Below are 20,051 nucleotides of genomic sequence, written 5' to 3'. Positions count from 1 at the left end.
TCAGCCTGGGGGACAGCCACACAAACCCTTTCCTCTCAAGGCTCTCACCCTGCACTTGGGGACTTCAGTAACTGAGGGGGAGCTCAGCACAGCTTCCAGGAAGATATTCACTGGGGGTTGAGAGAAAGGGGAGGAAAAGCAACCCACTGAGCCCAAGAAGGACATTCAGCTGTGGGAGAAGGACCAGAGGAGGCCACAATAATGCTGGGAGGGCTGGAAGCCCTCTGCTGTGAGGCCAGGCTGGGAGAGTTGGGGCTGTTCAGCCTGGAGAAGAGAAGGCTCCAGACAGACCTTAGAGCAGCCTCCCAGTACCTGAAGGGGCTCCAGGAGAGCTGGGGAGGGACTTTGACAGGGGCTGGGAGGGACAGGCTGAGGGACAATGGCTTTGAGCTGGGAGAAGGGAGACTGAGAGTGGAGATGAGGAAGAAATTCTTTGCAGCAAGGGTGGGGAGACACTGGCACAGGTTGCCCAGGGAGGCTGTGGCTGCCTCCTGCCTGGAGGTGTTGAAGGCCAGGCTGGATGAGGCCTTGAGCAACCTGGGCTGGTGTGAGGTGTCCCTGCCCATGGCAGGGGGGCTGGAACTGGCTGAGCTTTGAGCTCCCTTCCAAGCCTGACAATTCTATCTGTGATTCTCCTCTGTCCTTTCACCACTCTTCTTCCCCACCTGGAAGGTTCTTGAGGACTCTTATTGGCAGCCCCAGGAGCTGGACTAGGCTGGCAGGTACTTGTGCTCCTCCCCATGGCTGGACTCAGTGATCTTTAGAGGTCTTTTCCCATGGCATTGCTGGTTTGATCCCATGATCCCAGCCTGGGACTCCACAAATTCCTTCAGGGAAGCACTCTCAGAGGTGTTTCTCACAGAAGCTGAGCCTGAAGCTCTCAGATGCAGGCCTGCTGCTGGTGCCACAAACCCCAAACTAACAACAGCAGCCTTTACTTCCAAAGCCCAACCCTGGAGCTGGGCTATTTCAGCAGCATCTCTTCTCTTGACAGACTAAGTGTCACTCTCAGTCTCACTACAGCTCTTCCACAGTAAGTACAGGGGGGGGGGGGGGGCGGGAAATAGAGATTCCCAGCCCATTAAAGTCTTTCAAATGGCTTCACAACAAGGTTTAGCTGAAATGGATTTAGGGCTGGTGGGGAGGGAAAAGAAAGAGACCAAAAAGTGACAGGACTGGAAGAGGAGTTTTGTCTTTTCCTCTCCAAAAGAGGCACTACAAGAGCCAGCAGTTGGGCTAAGCACTGCAGAGCCAGCAGTTGGGCTAAGCACTGCAGAGCCAGCAGTTGGGCTAAGCACTGCAGAGCCAGCAGTTGGGCTAAGCACTGCAGAGCCAGCAGTTGGCCAAGCACTGCAGAGCCAGCAGTTGGGCTAAGCACTGCAGAGCCACCAGTTGGCCTAAGCCCCTCCTCTCAATGAGCCACAATTTTCTGCTCAGACAGACCAAGCCCTGGAGAAAAAGCCAAAGGTTGAAGCAGCTTCAGCCCCTGAGACTGCTTGTAGTGACAGGATGAGGAGCAATGGCTTTGAGCTGGAACAGGAGACCTGGAGATGGGGAAGGAATTCTTGCCAGTGAGGGTGGGGAGACACTGGAACAGGTTGTCCAGGGAGGTTATGGATGCCCCCTCCCTGGAGGTGCTCAAGGCCAGGCTGGATGAGGCCCTGAGCAACGTGAGCTGGTGGGAGGTGTCTCTGCCCGTGGCAGGGGTTGGAACTGGGTGATCTTTAAGGCCCCTTCCAACCCATTCTGTGATTCTTTGAACCCAAATCAATCACTCTGTGATTCTGCTCCCCAAAAGGTCCCTTTCAACCCAACCCAACCCAGTGAGAAATCCCTGAGCCCAAATCAATCACTCTGTGATTCTGCTCCCCAAAAGCTCCCTTCCAACCCACTGAGAAATCCCTGAGCCCAAATCAATCATTCTGTGATTCTCTGCTCCCCAAAAGGTCTCCTCCAACCCAAACCAATGAGAAATCCCTGAGCCCAAATCATTCTCTGTCCCTTCCAACCCCTACAACTCTGCAAGGTACAGAAGGGAATAAAAGCAGAAGAAAAAGGGACAGCACCCAGATAAATGGGAAGAAAGAAGAGAGGAGGACAAAACCCCAGTCCTGGGCACTAAGAAATCCTTGTTCTTTATCTCAGCACTGCTGCTGGAAGCTCTTCCAGTTGAAGATCAGAAAGCCAAGATGCAGGGTGGGGGGAGGGGGGCTGGAACTGGGTGATCTCTAAGGTCCCTTCCAATCCCTCGGCTCTCTGAATCTCCGCCGGAGCCGCGCCACGGAGGAGCTCTTGGAAAGCCTCCCACTGAACTCAAGTCAGCTGTTAGAAGCTGGAAGTTCATCTGAATAATGGGGCTTAAGATGATAAATGAAGGGGTTAAGCATTCTGATGTAAAGGTTAGGCACAATTATACCCAGGGCTCAGAAGCTCAAGGGCTGGGAAGCCGCACGCAGAGCGAGGCGGGCAGGGCGGAACGACAGAGCTGCTGCAGCCCCTTCCCATTAGCCAGACATGAAGGGCTTGGTGCTTGAAACCTTGAAACAGATGGGATCTAATCCATATGTGTGACCACATCTGAGGGAGGAGGATTTGTGCCAGGATGGGATGGAGTTAAGAATGGCAGAACTCCTGCCTTCGGCTGCAGGAGGGGGGAGGAAAGGAAGAGGAAGAGTTTCCCCTTCACAGGGAGAGGAGTGGAGGTGAAGCTGGGAGGGGGGGAGAGGGCAAGTCCTGAAGCTGGGAGGTGGCAGGTTCTGAAGATGGGAGGGGGCAAGTCCTGCAGCTGGGAAGGGCAAGTCCTGCAGCTGGGAGGGAACAAGTTGTGAAGCTGGGAGGGGGCAAGTCTTGCAGCTGGGGAAGAACAGCTCCATGGATCAGGACAAATTGGAGTCTGATCTGTTGGAGAGCAGCTCTAGGGAAACCACCTGCTGATGACCATGAGGCAGCAATGTGCCCCTGTGGCCAACAAGACCAACGGCATCCTGGGGTGTAACAAGAAGAGTGTGGCCAGCAGGGTGAGGGAGGTTTTCCTCCTCCTCTGCTCTGCCCTGGTGAGGCTAAAGCTAGAGTAGTGGGTCCAGGGCAGGGCTCCCTAGTTGAAGAAGGGGTGTAGGGAGATGGGACATTAGGAGGGCATCCCCTGGTCCCATTGCCATGTGTCTGGTGCTGAGTCCTCTCCTCAAACTCAGCAGGGGCATCAGTGCTGTGGGAGAGGAGAGGAGAGGAAAGAGGAAGAGAAATAAGGAGAAAGAGAAGAAGGGAAAGGAGGAGGAGAAGGAGGAGGAGGAGAAGAAGGAGAAGGAGAAGGAGAAGGAGAAGGAGAAGGAGAAGGAGAAGGAGAAGGAGAAGGAGAAGGAGAAGGAGAAGGAGAAGGAGAAGGAGAAGGAGAAGGAGAAGAGAAGGAGAAGGAGAAGGAGAAGGAGAAGGAGAAGGAGAAGGAGAAGGAGAAGGAGAAGGAGAAGGAGAAGGAGAAGGAGAAGGAGAAGGAGAAGGAGAAGGAGAAGGAGAAGGAGAAGGAGAAGGAGAAGGAGAAGGAGAAGGAGGAGAAGGAGAAGGAGAAGGAGGAGAAGGAGAAATGAGAAAGAAGAAGAAGAAAGAAAAAGAAAGAAAGAGAAGGAGGAGGAAAGGAGGAGAGAAGAAGAGCTACCCCTCAGGGTGGGCTTTGGGCATTGCCCCTGAAGCATGTGGGACATGGCTCCAGTTGAGTGATTTTAGAGAGCTGCTGCTCATTTGAACCATGGTCAAAGCAGTGGAGAAGAGGCAGGCATGCTCCAGAGCAAGAGCCACAGCAGGTTACCTGCACCTCATTCCAAAAGCAGCACCCTCCTCCTGCTCCTTCAGCCTGCATTTTGGTTGGGAAGAGGGTGGGGAAGATGGGGGGTTGGGGGTGAGGGAGTGGGTCAGGGATCTTTAATCACAGGGCACTGTTCCCAGGCAGCCTGCTGTAGCTGGCAGGGCAGTGGCTGAGCCTCAGGAAGGTTATCCTGCAGACAGGAGTTGGTGGTGCTCTGGCCTGAGTCTTTTCTTGGCAAGGAGGTGGAGGCTCGAGCCACCAGGTCCAGTTTGCTAGGGAGTGTTTGCAGGCAGTGAAAAAGCAACCCCCTGAGCACAGTGGGAGAAATAAGACACTCAGGAGGACACAGCAAGGCTGACACTCTGCTGCCCTGCTTGGCAGTGGGGGCTGTGTGTTGGCTGGGCCAGCACGGAGCCCTTCCCCTGGGCACGGGCACTGCCAAGCGAGGGGAGCGGCGCCCGCTGGGATCTACCTCCTTTGCCTTCTCCCCATCCCCTCAGCAGACCACACTCCAAACCTTCCCCTTCATGATTTCATGCCTTTAAATGAGACATCAGATCCTCACTGGAGCTGGCCAAGGCTCATTTTGTGCCTCTGCCATGTAGCAGAACGGAAAAAGAAAAGTCCTCCCACAGCTCCTCCGGGACTTGAAATGCTCCATATAAACAACGCCCACTGCAAGGGAGGGGAATCCTTCCCAAGGAAAAACTTACCCAGGAGCCCTGACCACCACCAGGGTCCCCCAAAAGGAGCAGCTTCCACCCTAGAAGGAGTCCTGGCAGAGCTGCTTCCCGGTGCTCTTCCCACCGCTGGGCTCCCAGCCCTGTGCTGGGAAGGGTGGGAGAGCGCAGGGCCAAGAGCAGGGATCCACCTTGGTGTCTTGCACACACTCACACACACACACAGAGGTGAGAGCCTCTGCCATGGGAAGCCCCAAATTTGCCAGCCCCACCACTGGCAAAGCACCTGGGGGGGCTCCTTCCCTCTCCCCTGAGCAACCTGGGCTAGTGGGAGAGGCCCCTGCCCACGGCAGGAGAGTTGGAACAGGATGATGTTTAAGGTCCCTTCCAACCCAACCCATTCCATGAACCTCTGAAGACATCTCCCACAGGATGAGTGTTGGACCAGCCTAGCCCACCCTGGCTGCATCTTGCCTTGGCTCCAGGAGCTGTGGGAGCCCACCACAAATGGGGACCAATCCCAAGTGCAGGCTGAGGAAAGCCACCTGTGCTCAGACCAGCCCTCTGCTGCACGCTTCTGCAGCCTGCCCTGCTTGACCCAGCAAATCCACTTCTCCCAGCGACCCCCAACTCCAGCTCCTCTCTCTGGAGAAGAGGAGGCTCTGGGGAGACCTAACAGCAGCCTTCCAGTACCTGAAGGGGGCCACAAGAAGGACAGAGACTGTTTGCAAGGGCCAGGATGAGGGACAATGGTTTCAAACTAGAGCAGAGCAGATTTAGATTGGATGTGAAGAACAAGATCTGCATCATGAGGCTGCTGGAACACTGCAACAGGTTGCCCAAGGAGGTGGTTGGGGCCTCATCCCTGGAGATAACTCAAAGTGGGGCTCTGATCTAGTTGAGGATGTCCCTGCTGACTGCAGAGGGATTGGACTGGATGACCTTTGGAGGTCCCTTCCAACCCAGACCATTCTCTGGACACCATTTAGAGTCTGTGCCACACCCGTTTCCTACTGGAGAAGTGACGACTGAAGCAAGCAGGAGGAGGAAAGGACTTGAGGACATGTTTTAATGGCCATGGTGGTGTTGGGTTGTTGGTTGGACTCAATGACCTTGGAGGTCTTTTCCAACCAGAACAATTCCATGATTCTATGACCTGTAGGATCCTGGAATTAGCATGGTTGGAGAAGACCTCTAGAACCTTCCAGGCCAATCAGCAACCCAACACCACCATGGGCCATCTGTGGAGGCATCAGGAAGAAGCTCATCCCCATGAGGGTGGTGAGAGACTGGCACAGGTTGCCCAGGGAGGTGGTGGAAGCCTCAGCCCTGGAGGTGTTTGCAGCCAGGCTGGATGTGGCTGTGAGCAATCTGCTGTGGTGTGAGGTGTCCCTGGCCATGGCAGGGGGGTTGGAACTGGCTGAGCCTTGGGGTGCCTTCCAACCCTGACAGTTTTATGATTCTATGATCTTAAAGGCCTTTTCCAACCTATGATTCTGTGACAAGTGGAACAATTGTTCCTACTGGGTTGGGGTATTTTTGGGTTGCAGAAATTGAGACAAATTGAAAGCAAAGCAACCTGGCCAAGGCCACACACAGCAAGAAGCAGCTCAGGAGGTAGAAGGACTAAGCCCAGAACATCCTTTTCTGTTCCCTGGGTTGGAGCTACTCCCTCAGCAGCCCTCATGCAGATGGCCTTGTAACTAAGCAAAGCTGAGTGGGCCCTGAGCTCTGGATTTGTTTTTCCAGACTTTGTCACAGCTCCCTCATGTGATCTTGAGAAAGTCACTTGCAGCTCTCTGGGGCTCAAGTTCACAGCCAAGGGAGCCTCCACTCTTAGCTACCCACATCTGAAAGCCTCCACTCTTAGCTCCCCAACTCTGAAAGCCTCCACTCTGACCTACCCAAGTCTGAAAGCCTCCACTCTGAGCTCCCCAAGTCTGAAAGCCTGCACTCTGACCCACCCAAGTCTGAAAGCCTCCACTCTGAGCTCCCCAAGTCTGAAATCCTCCACTCTTAGCTCCACAAGTCTGAAAGCCTCCACTCTGACCTACCCAAGTCTGAAAGCCTCCACTCTGAGCTCCCCAACTCTGAAAGCCTCCACTCTGACCCAACCAAGTCTGAAAGCCTCCACTCTGAGCTCCCCAAGTCTGAAAGCCTCCACTCTGACCCACCCAAGCCTGATAGCCTCCACTCTCAGCTCCCCAAGTCTGAAAGCCTGCACTCTGAGCTACCCAAGTCTGAAATCCTCCACTCTGAGCTACCCAAGTCTGAAAGCCTCCACTCTGAGCTCCCCAAGTCTGAAAGCCTCCACTCTGACCCAACCAAGTCTGAAAGCCTCCACTCTGAGCTACCCAAGCCTGAAAGCCTCCACCCTGAGCTCCCCAAGTCTGAAAGCCTCCACTCTGACCCACCCAAGTCTGAAAGCCTCCACTCTGAGCTACCCAAGCCTGAAAGCCTCCACTCTGAGCTCCCCAAGTCTGAAAGCCTCCACTCTGACCCAACCAAGTCTGAAAGCCTCCACTCTGACCCAACCAAGTCTGAAAGCCTCCACTCTGAGCTACCCAAGCCTGAAAGCCTCCACTCTTACTTACCCAAGTCTGCATCTGTGCTTTTCTTCATATCCTTCTGAAGCTTCTTGGTCTGATCTTCCAATCTGAAAGATGGGAGGAAGAAAGAAAGTAAGAAATAGAAGAGAGAGGCAAAGCTTGAAAGCTTGCCAGGAAACAAAGCTCAGCACCTCCTGCATGCAACAAAGCAAGGCAGGGGCTGAGCCTCCTGCTGCTGCTGCTGCTGGATGGAAGCAGCCAGGAGAGGCTTTGCCACCAACCTCAACACTGCTCAGCCTCCTTGGGCTGCTCTCAGATGGTCTCAAGCCTCTTTGGGCTCTTTTTAGATCATTCCCAACCTTTTTTGGCTTCTTTTTAGGTGCTCTGCAGCCCTGTTGGGCTCTTTTTAGACGATGCCCAACCCTTTTGGGTTGTTTTTTAGAGGGTTTTCAGCCTCCTTGGCTTGTTTTTTAGGTGGTTTGCAACCTCCTTAGGTTACTTTCAGATGATTTCCAACCTTCTTGGGTTGGTTTTGGGCGGTTTTCACCCTCCCTGGGTTGCTGTCAGATGGTTTTCCATCTTTTGGGGTTGTTTTTAGGCGCTTTGCAACCTGTTGGGTTTCATTTCAGAGGGTGTTCAGCATTTGTGGGTGGCTTTTAAGTGGTTTTCAAGCTCCTTGGGTTGTTTTTCAGCTGGTTTTCAACCTCTTTGAAACCTTTCTGGGTTGTTTTGAGAGGGTTTTCAACCTTTTGGATTGGCTTTAGAAGGTTTTCAACCTTTTTTGGTTGTTTATAGGTGGTTTTCAAGCTCCTTGGGTTGTTTTTTAGCTGGTTTTCAACCTCTTTGAAACCTTTCTGGGTTGTTTTGAGAGGGTTTTCAACCTTTTGGGGTTGTTTTTTGCTGGTTTTCAACCTCTTTAAAACCTTTCTGGGTTGTTTTGAGAGGGTTTTCAACCTTTTGGATTGGCTTTAGAAGGTTTTCAACCTCCTTGGGTTGCTTTTTAGCTGGTTTTCAACCTCTTTGAAACCTTTCTGGGTTGTTTTCAGAGGGTTTTCAACCTTCTTGGGTTGTTTTTTAGGTGGTTTTCAACCTCCTTGGGTTGTTTTTTAGCTGGTTTTCAACCTCTTTGAAACCTTTCTGGGTTGTTTTGAGAGGGTTTTCAACCTTTTGGATTGGCTTTAGAGGGTTTTCAACCTCCTTGGGTTGTTTTTTAGATGGTTTTCAACCTCATTGAAACCTTTCTGGGTTGTTTTCAGAGGGTTTTCAACCTTTGTGGGTTGCTTTTAGATGGTTTTCAACCTCATTGAAACCTTTCTGGGTTGTTTTTAGAGGGTTTTCAACCTCTTGGGGTTGTTTCTTAGCTGGTTTTTCAACCTCCTAGGGCTGCTTTCAGGTGATTTCCAACCTATTTTGTTTGTTCTCAGGTGTTTTTCAACCCTTAGGGGTTGGTTCTAGGTGCTCTGCAGCCTTTTTAGGAGCTTTTCAGGTGCTCTGCAACCTTCTGGGGGTTCTTTCTAGATGTTTCCCAACCTTTTTTGGGTTGTTTTCAGGTGGTTTTCAACCTACTGTGGTTGCTTTCAGATGGTTTTTCCATCTTTTGGGGCCCTTTTCAGATGGTTTTCAGCCTTTTCCAGCAGCTGGCCTCCTATTCAGGGTCCTGAATTTCCTGAAGTCCTCACACCTGCCACAAATGGTGAAGCCAAAGGCTTGTAGATGCTGAGTGTGAGCTGCTGTGACACACTCAGCATGGTAAAACCCATCTTTGCCCTCAGGGCTGTTGCCTTCTGACAGCTTTTTACACTTCTATTTTTTTTTCACTTCAGAGCTGCCACAATCTGTTAAAAGCTCAACCCCACTGCAAATACTTCTCAGGCCACCTTTGAACACCCAACCACCAGGGAAAACCCTGAGGAATTAGAAATGAGAGGGCAGGGAGTGGTTTGCTGGGAAGAGCAGAGCTGGCTGAAGTGTCCTGGGAAGATGCAAGAGGGCCCAAGACAAATATGTGACTGGTCCTGTTCTACCAGCCTGGCTGATACTCACTGCTGGAGCTTTCCATATTCCCTTTCAAAGTCTCTCTCCACCTGTGGAAAGAAGAGATGGCAATTAGCTCAAAGGTGCTGCAGCAAAGCCTGGAGTGGGAACTGCCCATGCAAGGGAAACCTGGCCTGAGGAGATGCCCAGGGAAGCAGAGGAGCTGCAGCTCTCATGGGAGCAACACCCCAAAAGTAAATCAAGTCTTGGGTTGGGTTTTGCTTTCTTTCCTCCCTCCAGATGCCACCACCAACTGTGTCAGCATGTTCTGAGGATCAGCTCCAGCACATGAATTGGGAGCTGAGGGAGGAAATGGGAATGTCTTAAACCCAGGGAGATCACAGCTTAGCAGGTAGGGGATGAGCTTTCTCTTCCAGAGCCTCCACAGTCCCAGAAGCTGAGTGGAGCTGCTCCTCCTCTGGCAGCACGCTGCAAGTTGGGGTTGCTCAGCCTGGAGAAGAGAAGGCTGCAGGGAGACCTTCTGGTGGCCTTTCAGGACTTGAAGGGGCTGATCAGAAAGCTGGGGACAGGACAAGGGGGGATGGTTTGAACCCAAAGAAGCAGATGCAGACTGTAGAGAAGGGAGAAATGTTTGACACCGAAGGTGGTGAAAGCCTGGCCCAGGCTGCTCAGAGAGGTGGGGAACCATTGCAGGTCAGGTTGTTTGGGACTCTGAGCAGCCTGCTCCAGTTGGGGATGTCCCTGCTGACTGCAGTGGGTTTGGCCAAGCTGAGCTTTAAAGGTCCCTTCCCACCCAAACCACACAGGGGATTCTGCAGCGGCTCTGCCAGCCACCCACCCAGCTGCTCTCTCCTTCCCCAGGGTGGGGATTTCTCTACCCAAAACCCCTCAAGCCCCCACTAAACCCTCCAATCTCTGCATTCTTTGCCCCCTGGCTACACTCCTTACTCCTGCAGGAGGCAAAAACCATTCAGAGCAGGGTGTCTGTCGGGCGGGGGGGGTAGTCCGAGCAGACTGCAGGAGAAAACCTGCTCTGGTGAAGAGCTGAGAGCTGAGGAGCAGCTTCTCCTGATGCTACACCGATGACTGCTTCCTCCTACTTGCTAGCTGGCAGCAGATCTCCAGCAATCCAGGATATTTTAAGGACCTTTTCCCTTGCATGCTGACTGTTTTTAACACAGCTCTTCAAACACTCATTCCACACCTCGCCGACCAAAACAAGCCGACGGATTCCAATCGCCCGGCCAAGAGCTTTTGTTGTCATGGGATCCAAACTGGGGTCACTTCTGTTGTCAAGCTCTCATGCTGTGCAAAAAAAAACACAATCCCCCTCCCCCCCCAAAACCTCAACAAAACAACACCCCCCCCCCCCCAATAAAGGCAAAAGCTAAAATGCTGCAAGCAGTCGAGATTCAGAAGGGATCCAAAAGGTTTGTTCCAAATCTTCAACGCCGGCTCGGGGCTTTCGAAGCCAGGTTTGACGTCGCGGCGTCATGTGGAAAGCAGAAGGTTTCAGAGGGGTGTTGGCTCCTCCATCACAACTGCTATTAAAAGCCCAGGGTTTGCAGAACAGAGCCCAGAAACTGGGCAGGCCAATTCGGAGCCCAGATTCCAGGCTTGCTGGAGAAGGGATGGAGAGCGGCGCTGGGTGAGGAGAAGCTCGGCGTGAGCCGGCACCCAGCGCTGCCAGCCCAGCCCCAGCCCCAGCCGTGCCCTGGGCTGATCCCCCAGCAGTGTGGGCAGCAGGGGCAGGGAGGGGATTCTGCCCCTCTGCTGTGCTCTGCTGAGACCCTCCCTGCAGGGATGGGGCAGCTCTGGAGTCCTCAGCACAGCACAGACAGGGACCTCTTGGAGAGGAGCCAGGAGGCCACAAAAATGAGGGTGGAAGTCCTCTGCTGTGAGAGCTGGGGCTGCTTAGCCTGGAGAAGAGAAGGCTCCAGGGAGACCTGCTGATGGCCTTGCAGGATTTAATGGGGGCTACAGAAGAGCTGGGAAGGGACTTTGTACAAAGGCCTGGAGTGACAGGATGAGGGCTGATGGTTTCAGACTGGAAGAAGCTGCACTGAGACTGGACACTAGGAAGAAATTCCTCCCCAGGAGGGTGGGGAGGCACTGGGACAGGTTGCCCAGAGAAGCTGTGGAGGCTCCAAGCCTGGCAAGTGTTCAAAGCCAGGTTGGATGGGGTCTTGAGTAACCTGGGCTGGTGTGCCTGCCCATGGCAGGGGGGTTGGAACTGGATGATCTTTCAGGTGCCTTCCAACCCAACCCACTCTGTGATTCTGTGATGATGAATCCAATTCACCTCGAAACCTCCCTGCCTAACCATCTCATTGCTCTGCCCTTTCAGACCCGGTGGAACCCTGCAGAGCTGTGACCAGCCCCATCCAAAGGCAGCCAATGCCATGGGCCAGCTGTCCACACCATCAGCTCCCACCATCTGAGGGATGCAGGGTGGAAAAAAGAGCCACCCTTCAGCCAGCTCCAAACTCCTCTCTCTTTGGTGCTTGCTAAAATTGGTTGGGTGGAGAAGAGGCAGGGAGGGAGCAGTGTGGGGGCAGCTCGCACCACTTCTGCCTGCTACGCAGATCAGCAGCAATCCACAGCTGCTGGGGGCTGCAGGTCAGGTAACCAGCATGGAGGAAAATCCATCCCATCCTTGCCAGGCCTGTTCCGGCTGCTGAAACCCTCAGGGAGGGCTGCACTCTATTTATGGGCCTGAGGTGTGAATTGTTTGGGTTGCAGAACCAGAGAGGGTCAGGCAGGAACCCTCTGGTGCCCTTCTCTGGAGCTGGGGAAGGGTCTGGGGAACAGGGTTGGGGAGGAGCAGCTGAGGGAGCTGGGGGCATTGAGCCTGGAGAAAAGGAGGCTGCGGGGAGACCTCATTGCTCTCTGCAGCTCCCTGAAAGAGGTTGGAGTGAGTTGAGGGTTAGGTCTCTTCTCCCTTGTGACAAGGGACAGGATAAGAGGAAATGGCCTCAAGATGCCCCAGGGCAGGCTTAGGTTGGCTATGAGGAACAATTTCATCCCCTTGAGGGCTGTCAAGGCCTGGGCCAGGCTGCCCAGGGCAGTGGTGGAGTCCTCCCTATTCCTGGAGGGTCTTCAAAGCCCTGGAGATGTGGTGCTGAGGGCTATGGTTTGGTGGTGCCCTGGCAGTGCTGGCTTAAGGCTTGGACTCCATGATCTTGGAGGTCTTTTACAACCTTTATGACTCTATGCTCAGACTGAGCTATCCCACCCAGGAGGAAGGCAAAACCTCCTCACCCTGCACCCCTCACAGCCTGATGAGAACCCCCAGATCATAGAGTCATAGAATTGTCGGGGTTGGAAGGGACCTCAAGGCTCAGCCAGTTGCAAGCCCCTGCCATGGCCAGGGACACCTCACACCACAGCAGGTTGCTCACAGCCACATCCAGCCTGGCTGCAAACACCTCCAGGCAGGAGGCTTCCACCACCTCCCTGGGCAACCTGTGCCAGGCTCTCACCACCCTCCTGGGGAACAAATTCTTCCTCACAGCCAATCTGAATCTCCTCACTTCTAGTTTTGCTCCCTTCCCCCCAGTCCTATCCCTCCCTGACACCCTCAAAAGTCCCTCCCCAGCTTTCTTGCAGCCCCCTCAGATGCTGGAAGGCCACAATTAGGTCTCCTCATCAAGTGCAACCTTGTACCCAGTATAGATTCAGAGATTGCATCAGGTCTGGAGGGACTCTCAAAGCTCAGGTTGACCACCCCCCTGCAGGCAGCAGGGAACACCTCCAGCCAGAGCAGGCTGCACAGGGCCACAGCAAGGCTGATCTGATCTTGAATGCCTCCAGGGAAGGGGCCTCAATCTCCATGACCACTAAACCACATCCCCAGGTGCCACATCTACTCACCTCTTGAACACCTCCAGGGCTGGGGACTCCACCACCTCCCTGGGCAGCCTTTTCCCATCCCTGACCACCACGGCCCCTCAGCACCACAGCTCTGCGGCTTTGAAAGCCCTCCAGGGATGGGGATTCATTCAATCACCTCCCTGGGCAGCCTGGGCCAGGCTTTGAGAAGGCTTTGACTCTCCCCAGGCTTCCCCCAGCAGGCCCAAGCCCGTCTGCCCGCGCTGGCTCTCTGCTCAGCACGGAGGTGAATCTCCAAGGCAGCACTCCAGCCGCCCGGCCTGACTCACACCTCCAGCCCCATCCATGCAGAGACAGCTGCCCAAGGATTGCTCTTATTTTGCACGCCCACAGTAGCAACTGGCTCCCAGTCCCTGCAATCTGCAGGCTGGTGGAGCCCTCCCAGCCCTTCCTGCTCTTGTTTGCTTCACACAGTGCCTTGGCTTGGCCTGGCAAGGTCCTCAAAGATCATTGAGGTCCAATTTCCATGCCATAGCCACCTCCCACCAAGCTTCCTTTGGTACCTGAAGGGGGCTACAGGAGAGCTGGGGAGGGATTTATTACCAGGGCCTGTGGTGCTAGGAAGAAGGGCAATGGTGTGGAAGTAGAGCAGGGAGGTTTGAGCTTGGGCAGCAGGAAGAAGTTCTTCATGGTGAGGGTGGGGAGACACTGGAACAGGTTGCCCAAGGAGGCTGTGGACACATTATCATAGTATCATAGCATCAGTCAGGGTTGGAAGGGACCACAAGGATCATCCAGTTCCAACCCCCCTGCCATGGGCAGGGACACCCCACACTGGATCAGGCTGGCCAGAGCCTCATCCAGCCTGGCCTTAAACACCTCCAGGGACAGGGCCCCAACCACCTCCCTGGACAACCCATTCCAGGGCTTCACCACTCTCATGGGGAAGAACTTCCTCCTCACCTCCAGCCTGAATCTCCCCACCTCCAGCTTCATTCCATTCCCCCTAGTCCTATCACTACCTGAGATCCTGAGCAGTCCCTCCCCAGCCCTCCTGTAGCCCCCTTCAGATACTGGAAGGCCACAATGAGGTCACCTTGGAGCCTTCTCTTCTGCAGACTGAACAGCCCCAACCCCTTCAGTCTGTCCTCGTAGGAGAGGTGCTCCTTGGAAGTGTTTAAGGCCAGGTTGGATGAGGCCTTCAGCAACCTGGGCTAGTGGGAGGTGTCCCAGCTCAGGGCAGGGGGGTTGGAACTGGATGAGCTTTAAGGTCCCTTCCAACCCAAACCATTCTAGGATAGATCAGGTTGCTGAAGGTTCCTTGCACCCTGACACTGAATGTTGCCAAGGATGGCATTGCTGGAGCCCAGCTGCCCAACACAAGCACTGAGGAAGGGGGAGAGTGGGGAGGGGAGGGAGGGAAAGGAGAGGGAGGGAAAGGAGAGGGAGGGGAAGGAGAAGGAGGGGAAGGAGAAGGAGGGAAAGGAGAAGGAGGGAAAGGAGAAGGAGGGAAAGGAGAATGAGGGAGAGGAGAGAGAGGGAGAGGAGAGGGAGGGAAAGGAGAGGGAGGGAAAGGAGAGGGAGGGAAAAGAGAGGGAGGGAAAGGAAGGGAGAGAAAGGAAGGGAGGGAAAGGAAGGGAAAGGAGAGGGAGGGAAAGGAGAGGGAGGGAAAGGAGAGGGAAGGAAAGGAGAGGGAGGGAGAGGAGAGGCAGGGAGAGGAGAGGCAGGGAGAGGAGAGGGAGGGAAAGGAGAGGGAGGGAAAGGAGAGGGAGGGAAAGGAGAGAGAAAGGAGGGGGAGGGAAAGGAGAGGGAGGGAAAGGAGAGGGAGAGAAAGGAGAAGGAGGGAAAGGAGAGGGAGGGAAAGGAGAAGGAGGGAAAGGAAGGGAAAGGAGAGGGAGGGAAAGAAAAGGGAGGGAAAGGAGAGGGAGGGAGAGGAGAGGGAGGGAAAGCAGAGGGAGGGAAAGCAGAGGGAGAAGGAGCTGCGCTCTCACATGCTGAGTGTGCAGCAGGCCAGGCTGAGAGCAGGGCCAGGGCTCTGCGGAGCACACAGCCGCGGCGGCTGCCTGTCGCCAGCGCTGCCTGCAGCAGGCTGTGCAGCGGGCTGAGCACGTTCAGAGTGCTAAGAACAAGAAGCACACACACAGAGGAAAAAAAAAAAAACAAGGCAGGAAAATTACAATATCCTGGAGGGAAGTTTTTGGTCCTATTAAAATAATTCTTCCTTTGCTCTGCAGCTTCCTTCGGCAGGACTCCGGCAGCCGAACGGAGCTTCGGCGGCGAAGGCTTTCTTGTTGTGTGTCTCCCTCCGGGAGGCATCTGCAGGATTTACTCCTCTCTGGGTTTTTATCTGTATCTACAAGGAGCTCTTCAAAATGCTGCTGCTTTGCCTCCCCCAGTTTGCAAACAATGGGGGGAGGTGGGGGGGGGGGGAAAGGAGGGCGGGGGTCCCCACCTGGCACCTGCTCGCGGGGCGATAGCGGAACGGCCACGGTGGTTACGGAGGAGACGAAGCAAAGACCAAAGCCAAGACTACAAAGGGATGGAAATAAGAGGCTGTGATGAACCTCCTCGTTCCCCTGAGGTTCATTCCTGTTCCTGGAGGAGGACTGGCTGATTTTTTTTTTAACATCTTTCCAGTGGTCCCAGCCTCTTCGTGGGGCTCGGGGAAAAAGCGGAACGGGGAAAGTTTTCTCCTCCCTCCTCTCCTCTCCAGTTGGGGGGGGAAGCAATTGGTATAATCAGGGCAGAAGTTCTGCTCCAACCTGGAGCTTCTGCTGAGCTTTCTGTTGTCACACCAAGCCAAGAGGAGACTCAAGGCAAGTACCAGGGGTGAAGGTTCACTCTGCATCTGACAGCTGAGCTCTGAGCCAAAGCAATGTGGCAGTGCAGGGCTGCATCTGGGACTTGGGTGGCTTGGCCACCCAGCAAGGCCTTCACAGCCCCACCTAGCAAGAAAGCTTTCAGGAAAGGCTTCTAAAAGAGAAGATGCACCCCCAAAGCCCAGAGATCTGTGGCATCCCACTGCCCAGTGACGTCCCACTGCCCAGCTACATCCCACTGAACTGCAGGAGCAGGTCCAGAGGCCACAGAGACGATCAGAGGGATGGAGAACCTCCCCTATGGGGACAGGCTGGGAGAGTTGGGATTGTTCAGCCTAGAGAAGGCTCCAGGGAGACCTTAAAGCAGCTTTCCAGTACCTGAAGGGGTTACAGGACAGCTGGGGAGGGACTTTTGGCAAGGGCTGGGAGTGACAGGATGAGAGGCAATGGGTGGAAGCTTGAGTAAGGCAGACTGAGACTGGAGATGAGGAAGAAATTGTTGAGAGTGAGGGTGGGAAGACACTGGCACAGGTTGCCCAGGGAGGTTGTGGATGTCCCCTCCCTGGAGGTGTTGCAGGCCAGGCTGGATGAGGCCTTGAGTGACCTGTGCTGGTGGGAGGTGTCCCTGCCCATGGCAGGATGGTTGGAACTGGATGATCTTTAAGGTCCCTTCCAACCTAAACCATTCTCTGACTCTCTGAAGGAAAAGAGTGAGAAGGAGTAAAATGATTCCACTGCTGTCCCTTGGTTTCACCCCAGCACTTTTGTGCCCTGCCCTCTGCTCAGCTGGGATCTCCAGCTGGCTGGTGGAGCCCAGTGGAAAGGTGCTTGACCTCCAGCAGCTGCAGTGGAATCCTCCTGCTCATGGAGCTCCTCCATCCAACCTCCCTGGGGAAGGCAGAGCTGCTGGGATGAGTCAAGGAAGGGAGGCTTGGCAGCAGTGTGGGCCCACAGCTCAGGTCTGTGCTGCCTGCCAAGCTGACTCACCCAAGGTTAGGCAGCAAGGAGGAGGAGGAAGGTGAACCATCTGAGTCAGCCCAGGCCACGGCGCAGAGGGGTGAAACCCGGGTGACATGAAGGGGGTGCACGCTGGGTCACCCCCATCCCAGGAGCTGCCTGACTTCCCCCAGCTCCCAAGCTGGCTCCCTGCCCCGTGGGGATGCAGGGCCAGCTCTGCTTCCCAGCCTCCTGCCAGCTTGGATCACCCAAGCTGCAGTGAAGGGCTGGGTCCAGCCTCGGGGGGACGCAGGTGAACTTCACCGAGCTGCAGCTGCGAGAGAGCTCAGGAGACAACCAGAGCTCTGGTTCCAGCATAACCTCTGCTCTCACCCAAGTTGTCCTGAGGGAGGGAGGAACATCTCTGCTGTAAGAAGCTCCATGGCTGCATAGGATTGGAGCACTCAAGGGTCTGCAGAGGGCTATAATTCTAACAGGTTTACCTCCTATCACTGGGCATTAGTTTAATGGGGCTGTGTTCCTGTGGCCCGCTGACAGCAGCTCCTCTCGGAGCATTAGATCCTCCCACCCAGCTCCTGGCCTCTCAGCAAGCCTGGTGACAGCTGCTCTTTTCAGGGGAGAGATTATGCTGTCTGGAATTGGATTTGCCCAGGTTAAGGTGGAAACAAAGCAGAGGGAGGGGGGAGTGGGAGGGGTGGGAGGATCACTCCGCTTCGGCGGCCGAGGGTTGCTACAGGGGTTTCCTTCTACCTGAAGAGCTCCACTGTGGTTGACACCATGCCCTTCTTCAAAGGATCAGAGGAGAGTGGGCACAGGGAGCCATGACTAATCCCCTCAGCAGCCCTGGCAAATTGCTCTTCAGTAACCACAGCCAGCCTGGATGTGACACCCAGCCCCAGCACGGTTCCATCAAGGCAAGCAAAAAGGCTGCTTTGGAGGGCAGCCTCTGCCCTCTCCTGCACTCCAGCCACACGCCTCATGGAGAGCCAAACCCAGTGAGATCCTACCAAATGCTTTTTGATATCCTCCTTTCCTTCCCCCCCCTCCTCTTTTTGTGGTCCACTTCTCTGTGAGTGGGAGATCCTCTCCCCACAACCACTTCCCTTCCTGAGCAGCTTGGGATGCAGCCCTGGAGCTGCCACACCTTCCCACTTCCTGCAAGCAAGGCTCTGGAGCTCAACATCTGGAATATCACAGAGCTCAGAGCTGCTCCTGCTCTTTCCCAAAAGCCCACACAGATGGAGCAGCTCAGCCTGCAGCTGGGTGGGAACCTTGGGGGCCTCCAGCTCACCCCATGGCTTCCAGAGCACGGTGCTGAACGCCTGGCTCCTGGCAGGGGGGGCGATTGGTGGTTTCCTGCAGTTTGTTCTTCTTTGAAGAGCTGCACTTTGCATTTACTGTGAGGCTGGAAGGCTTTGGGCTTCCTGGCTTCTGCTTTCCATGGATCTGCTGCTTAGAGAGCAGCAGGAGCAGTGCATGGGCAAGTGGAAGACACTTGAGAATTGGCTTCTGACTCTGAGCAGCACAGAAAGATGTTCTTGGGGGAGATGAGGAAGGGGAGGGAGGAAGGAGGGAGGGAGGGAGGAGGGAGAGAGGGAGGGAGAAGGGAGAGAGGGATGAATGGGAGGAGGGAGAGGGAGGGAGGAGGGAGAGGGAGGGAAGAGGGAGAGGGAGGGAAGAGGGAGAGGGAGGGAAGAGGGAGAGGGAGGGAAGAGGGAGAGGGAGGGGGGAAGGAGGGCTCCCAGCCTTTGCTCCTCGCAGAGCTGCGCCAGACTCCTCAGCATCTTCCCAGCCTCCACCACCTCTCTCAAACTGGGGAGCCCAGAACTGGACAGAGTACCCCAGATGTGGTCTCACCACAACAGAACAGAGGGGGAGGAGAACCTCCCTTGCCCTGCTGGCCACACTCTTCTCAGGAGAGCAGATGCCAAACCCATGGAGGGATTCAAGCTGCCTGCCTGCCTTAAATCCTGCTCTGACAGTTTGGAGCTGTCACAGAAAAAAAATTGCTGCTCCCTGGCAGCAGGCATCTCCCAAACCTTTTCCATCCCAGAGCAGCAGAATGAACCCTCTGCCCTCAGGGGAAAGATGTCAGGTCCCAAGGGGAAAGATGTCAGGTCCCAAGGGGAAAAAATGTCAGGTCCCAAGGGGAAAAAAATGTCAGGTGCCAAGGGGAAACTGCCCTGCCAACAGGAGTGCCCACGCAGCCTGAGGAATTAGCAGCCCTGAGAGTCCCTGGGAGGAAGGATCAAGAGATGTCAGTCTGCTGAAGGGATTAGGTCAGCAACACTGCGAGGAAACCAAGGTCCTCCCCTCTCCCAGGGGCTCTTATTTTAGAGCAGGTGATGCAGGTTGGTTTGCAGGGCCAAGCTCTCCTGTCAGGTTTCCCCCCCCCCCACTTCCCCAGTTTCGGTGCTTTCACTGCATCACTTTTTATACCCCTGGGGGGTGGGGTAGGGTAGGGGGGGGGTGTGCAAAAAGCAAAAGGCCATCTGCTTCAGGCTGGGGGGTGGGTGGGGGGAAATACCAGAGCCAGCTGCAAAGCACCAGCACTTGGGATGGGAGCCTCAAGGGGAAGAAGAGGAAAAAAAAACCAACCCAAAAAACCAACCCAAAAAAAAAAAAAAAACCAACCCCCCCCTACATCCAGGGGGGGGAAGACAAAAAAGTATAAAAAAATTGCCTTTTTAATTTGCTGTTAAAGCAAATGCTGTGCAGCACAAATTAATGCAGGCCCGAGCACGAAAGCATCGCAGCTTCTAAGCCTTTCTTTGGAAACAGTTATATTCAGCGAGCTCAACCACTCCTCCTCCTCCATCTGCTCAGCAAGGAGGAACAAACAAGCCATTGCTGCAAGAAGGAAGGAAGGAAGGAAGCCCGTTCCACCAGCTCCCAGGGAAGGGAAGAGCGAAAAAAAGAAGCCCACCCCATCACCACCTTGCCAGCACCCCCCACCCCCCCCCCAAAAAAGAGCTCTTCCCAGCACCCAACCCCTCCCAACCCCACCCCCCCCCCCTTCCACCCCAACCAAAATGAATATATCAATCCAACCCCCAAAGCCTAGCAACTCAAGCAGATCCCAACCCAAAATACTTCTCCTCCCCTCAGCTCGGGGCTCCCCCCTGGCTCCTCACAGGAGGAGCCCAGCGCTGGGCACGGGCGGCAACAGGTTCGGCGCTCGCTCCCCCCCCCCCCACCCCCACCCTCACCCCCACCCCCACCCCACACACCAACCTCCCACGCCCCTGCCAGGAGCGCGCTGGCAAAATGGGACGAGTCAAAAAGTGCTGCCTTTGACTCATCAGCCACATGATCAGAGGCTGGAGCTAAAAAGGGGGGAGCTGCTTTACTCACTGTCTTGGGTACAAGCTGTTTCTTGGGCTGCCCGAGCTTGAACGGTATCCTGGAAGGCGAAGGGGGAGAA

General features: G+C 54.9%; 1 protein-coding gene across 2 annotated transcripts in view; it reads right to left on the bottom strand.

The window, feature by feature from the left end:
* The window catches only part of BIN3 (bridging integrator 3), a 66,864-nt gene that overhangs the window by 27,000 nt on the left and 19,813 nt on the right, over positions 1-20,051 (bottom strand). Inside the window, exons 2-4 of one of the 2 annotated variants that reach the window (XM_068170635.1) lie at positions 19,982-20,030; positions 9,069-9,109; positions 7,071-7,132 (exon numbers count right to left, since the gene is read on the bottom strand). In XM_068170635.1, the coding sequence (XP_068026736.1) occupies positions 7,071-7,132; positions 9,069-9,109; positions 19,982-20,030 (152 nt within the window). The remainder of the gene's footprint in view (positions 1-7,070; positions 7,133-9,068; positions 9,110-19,981; positions 20,031-20,051) is intronic. The other variant, XM_068170636.1, reaches the window with a different exon arrangement.

This window comes from Melanerpes formicivorus, unplaced genomic scaffold (genome assembly GCF_026170545.1).
Source record: "Melanerpes formicivorus ecotype bairdi unplaced genomic scaffold, bMelFor1.0.p_v2 SCAF_482, whole genome shotgun sequence".
Classification (NCBI taxonomy): domain Eukaryota; kingdom Metazoa; phylum Chordata; class Aves; order Piciformes; family Picidae; genus Melanerpes; species Melanerpes formicivorus.
The sequence above is the reverse complement of the archived record's forward strand: the minus strand, read 5'-3'. Positions and strand labels throughout refer to the sequence as shown.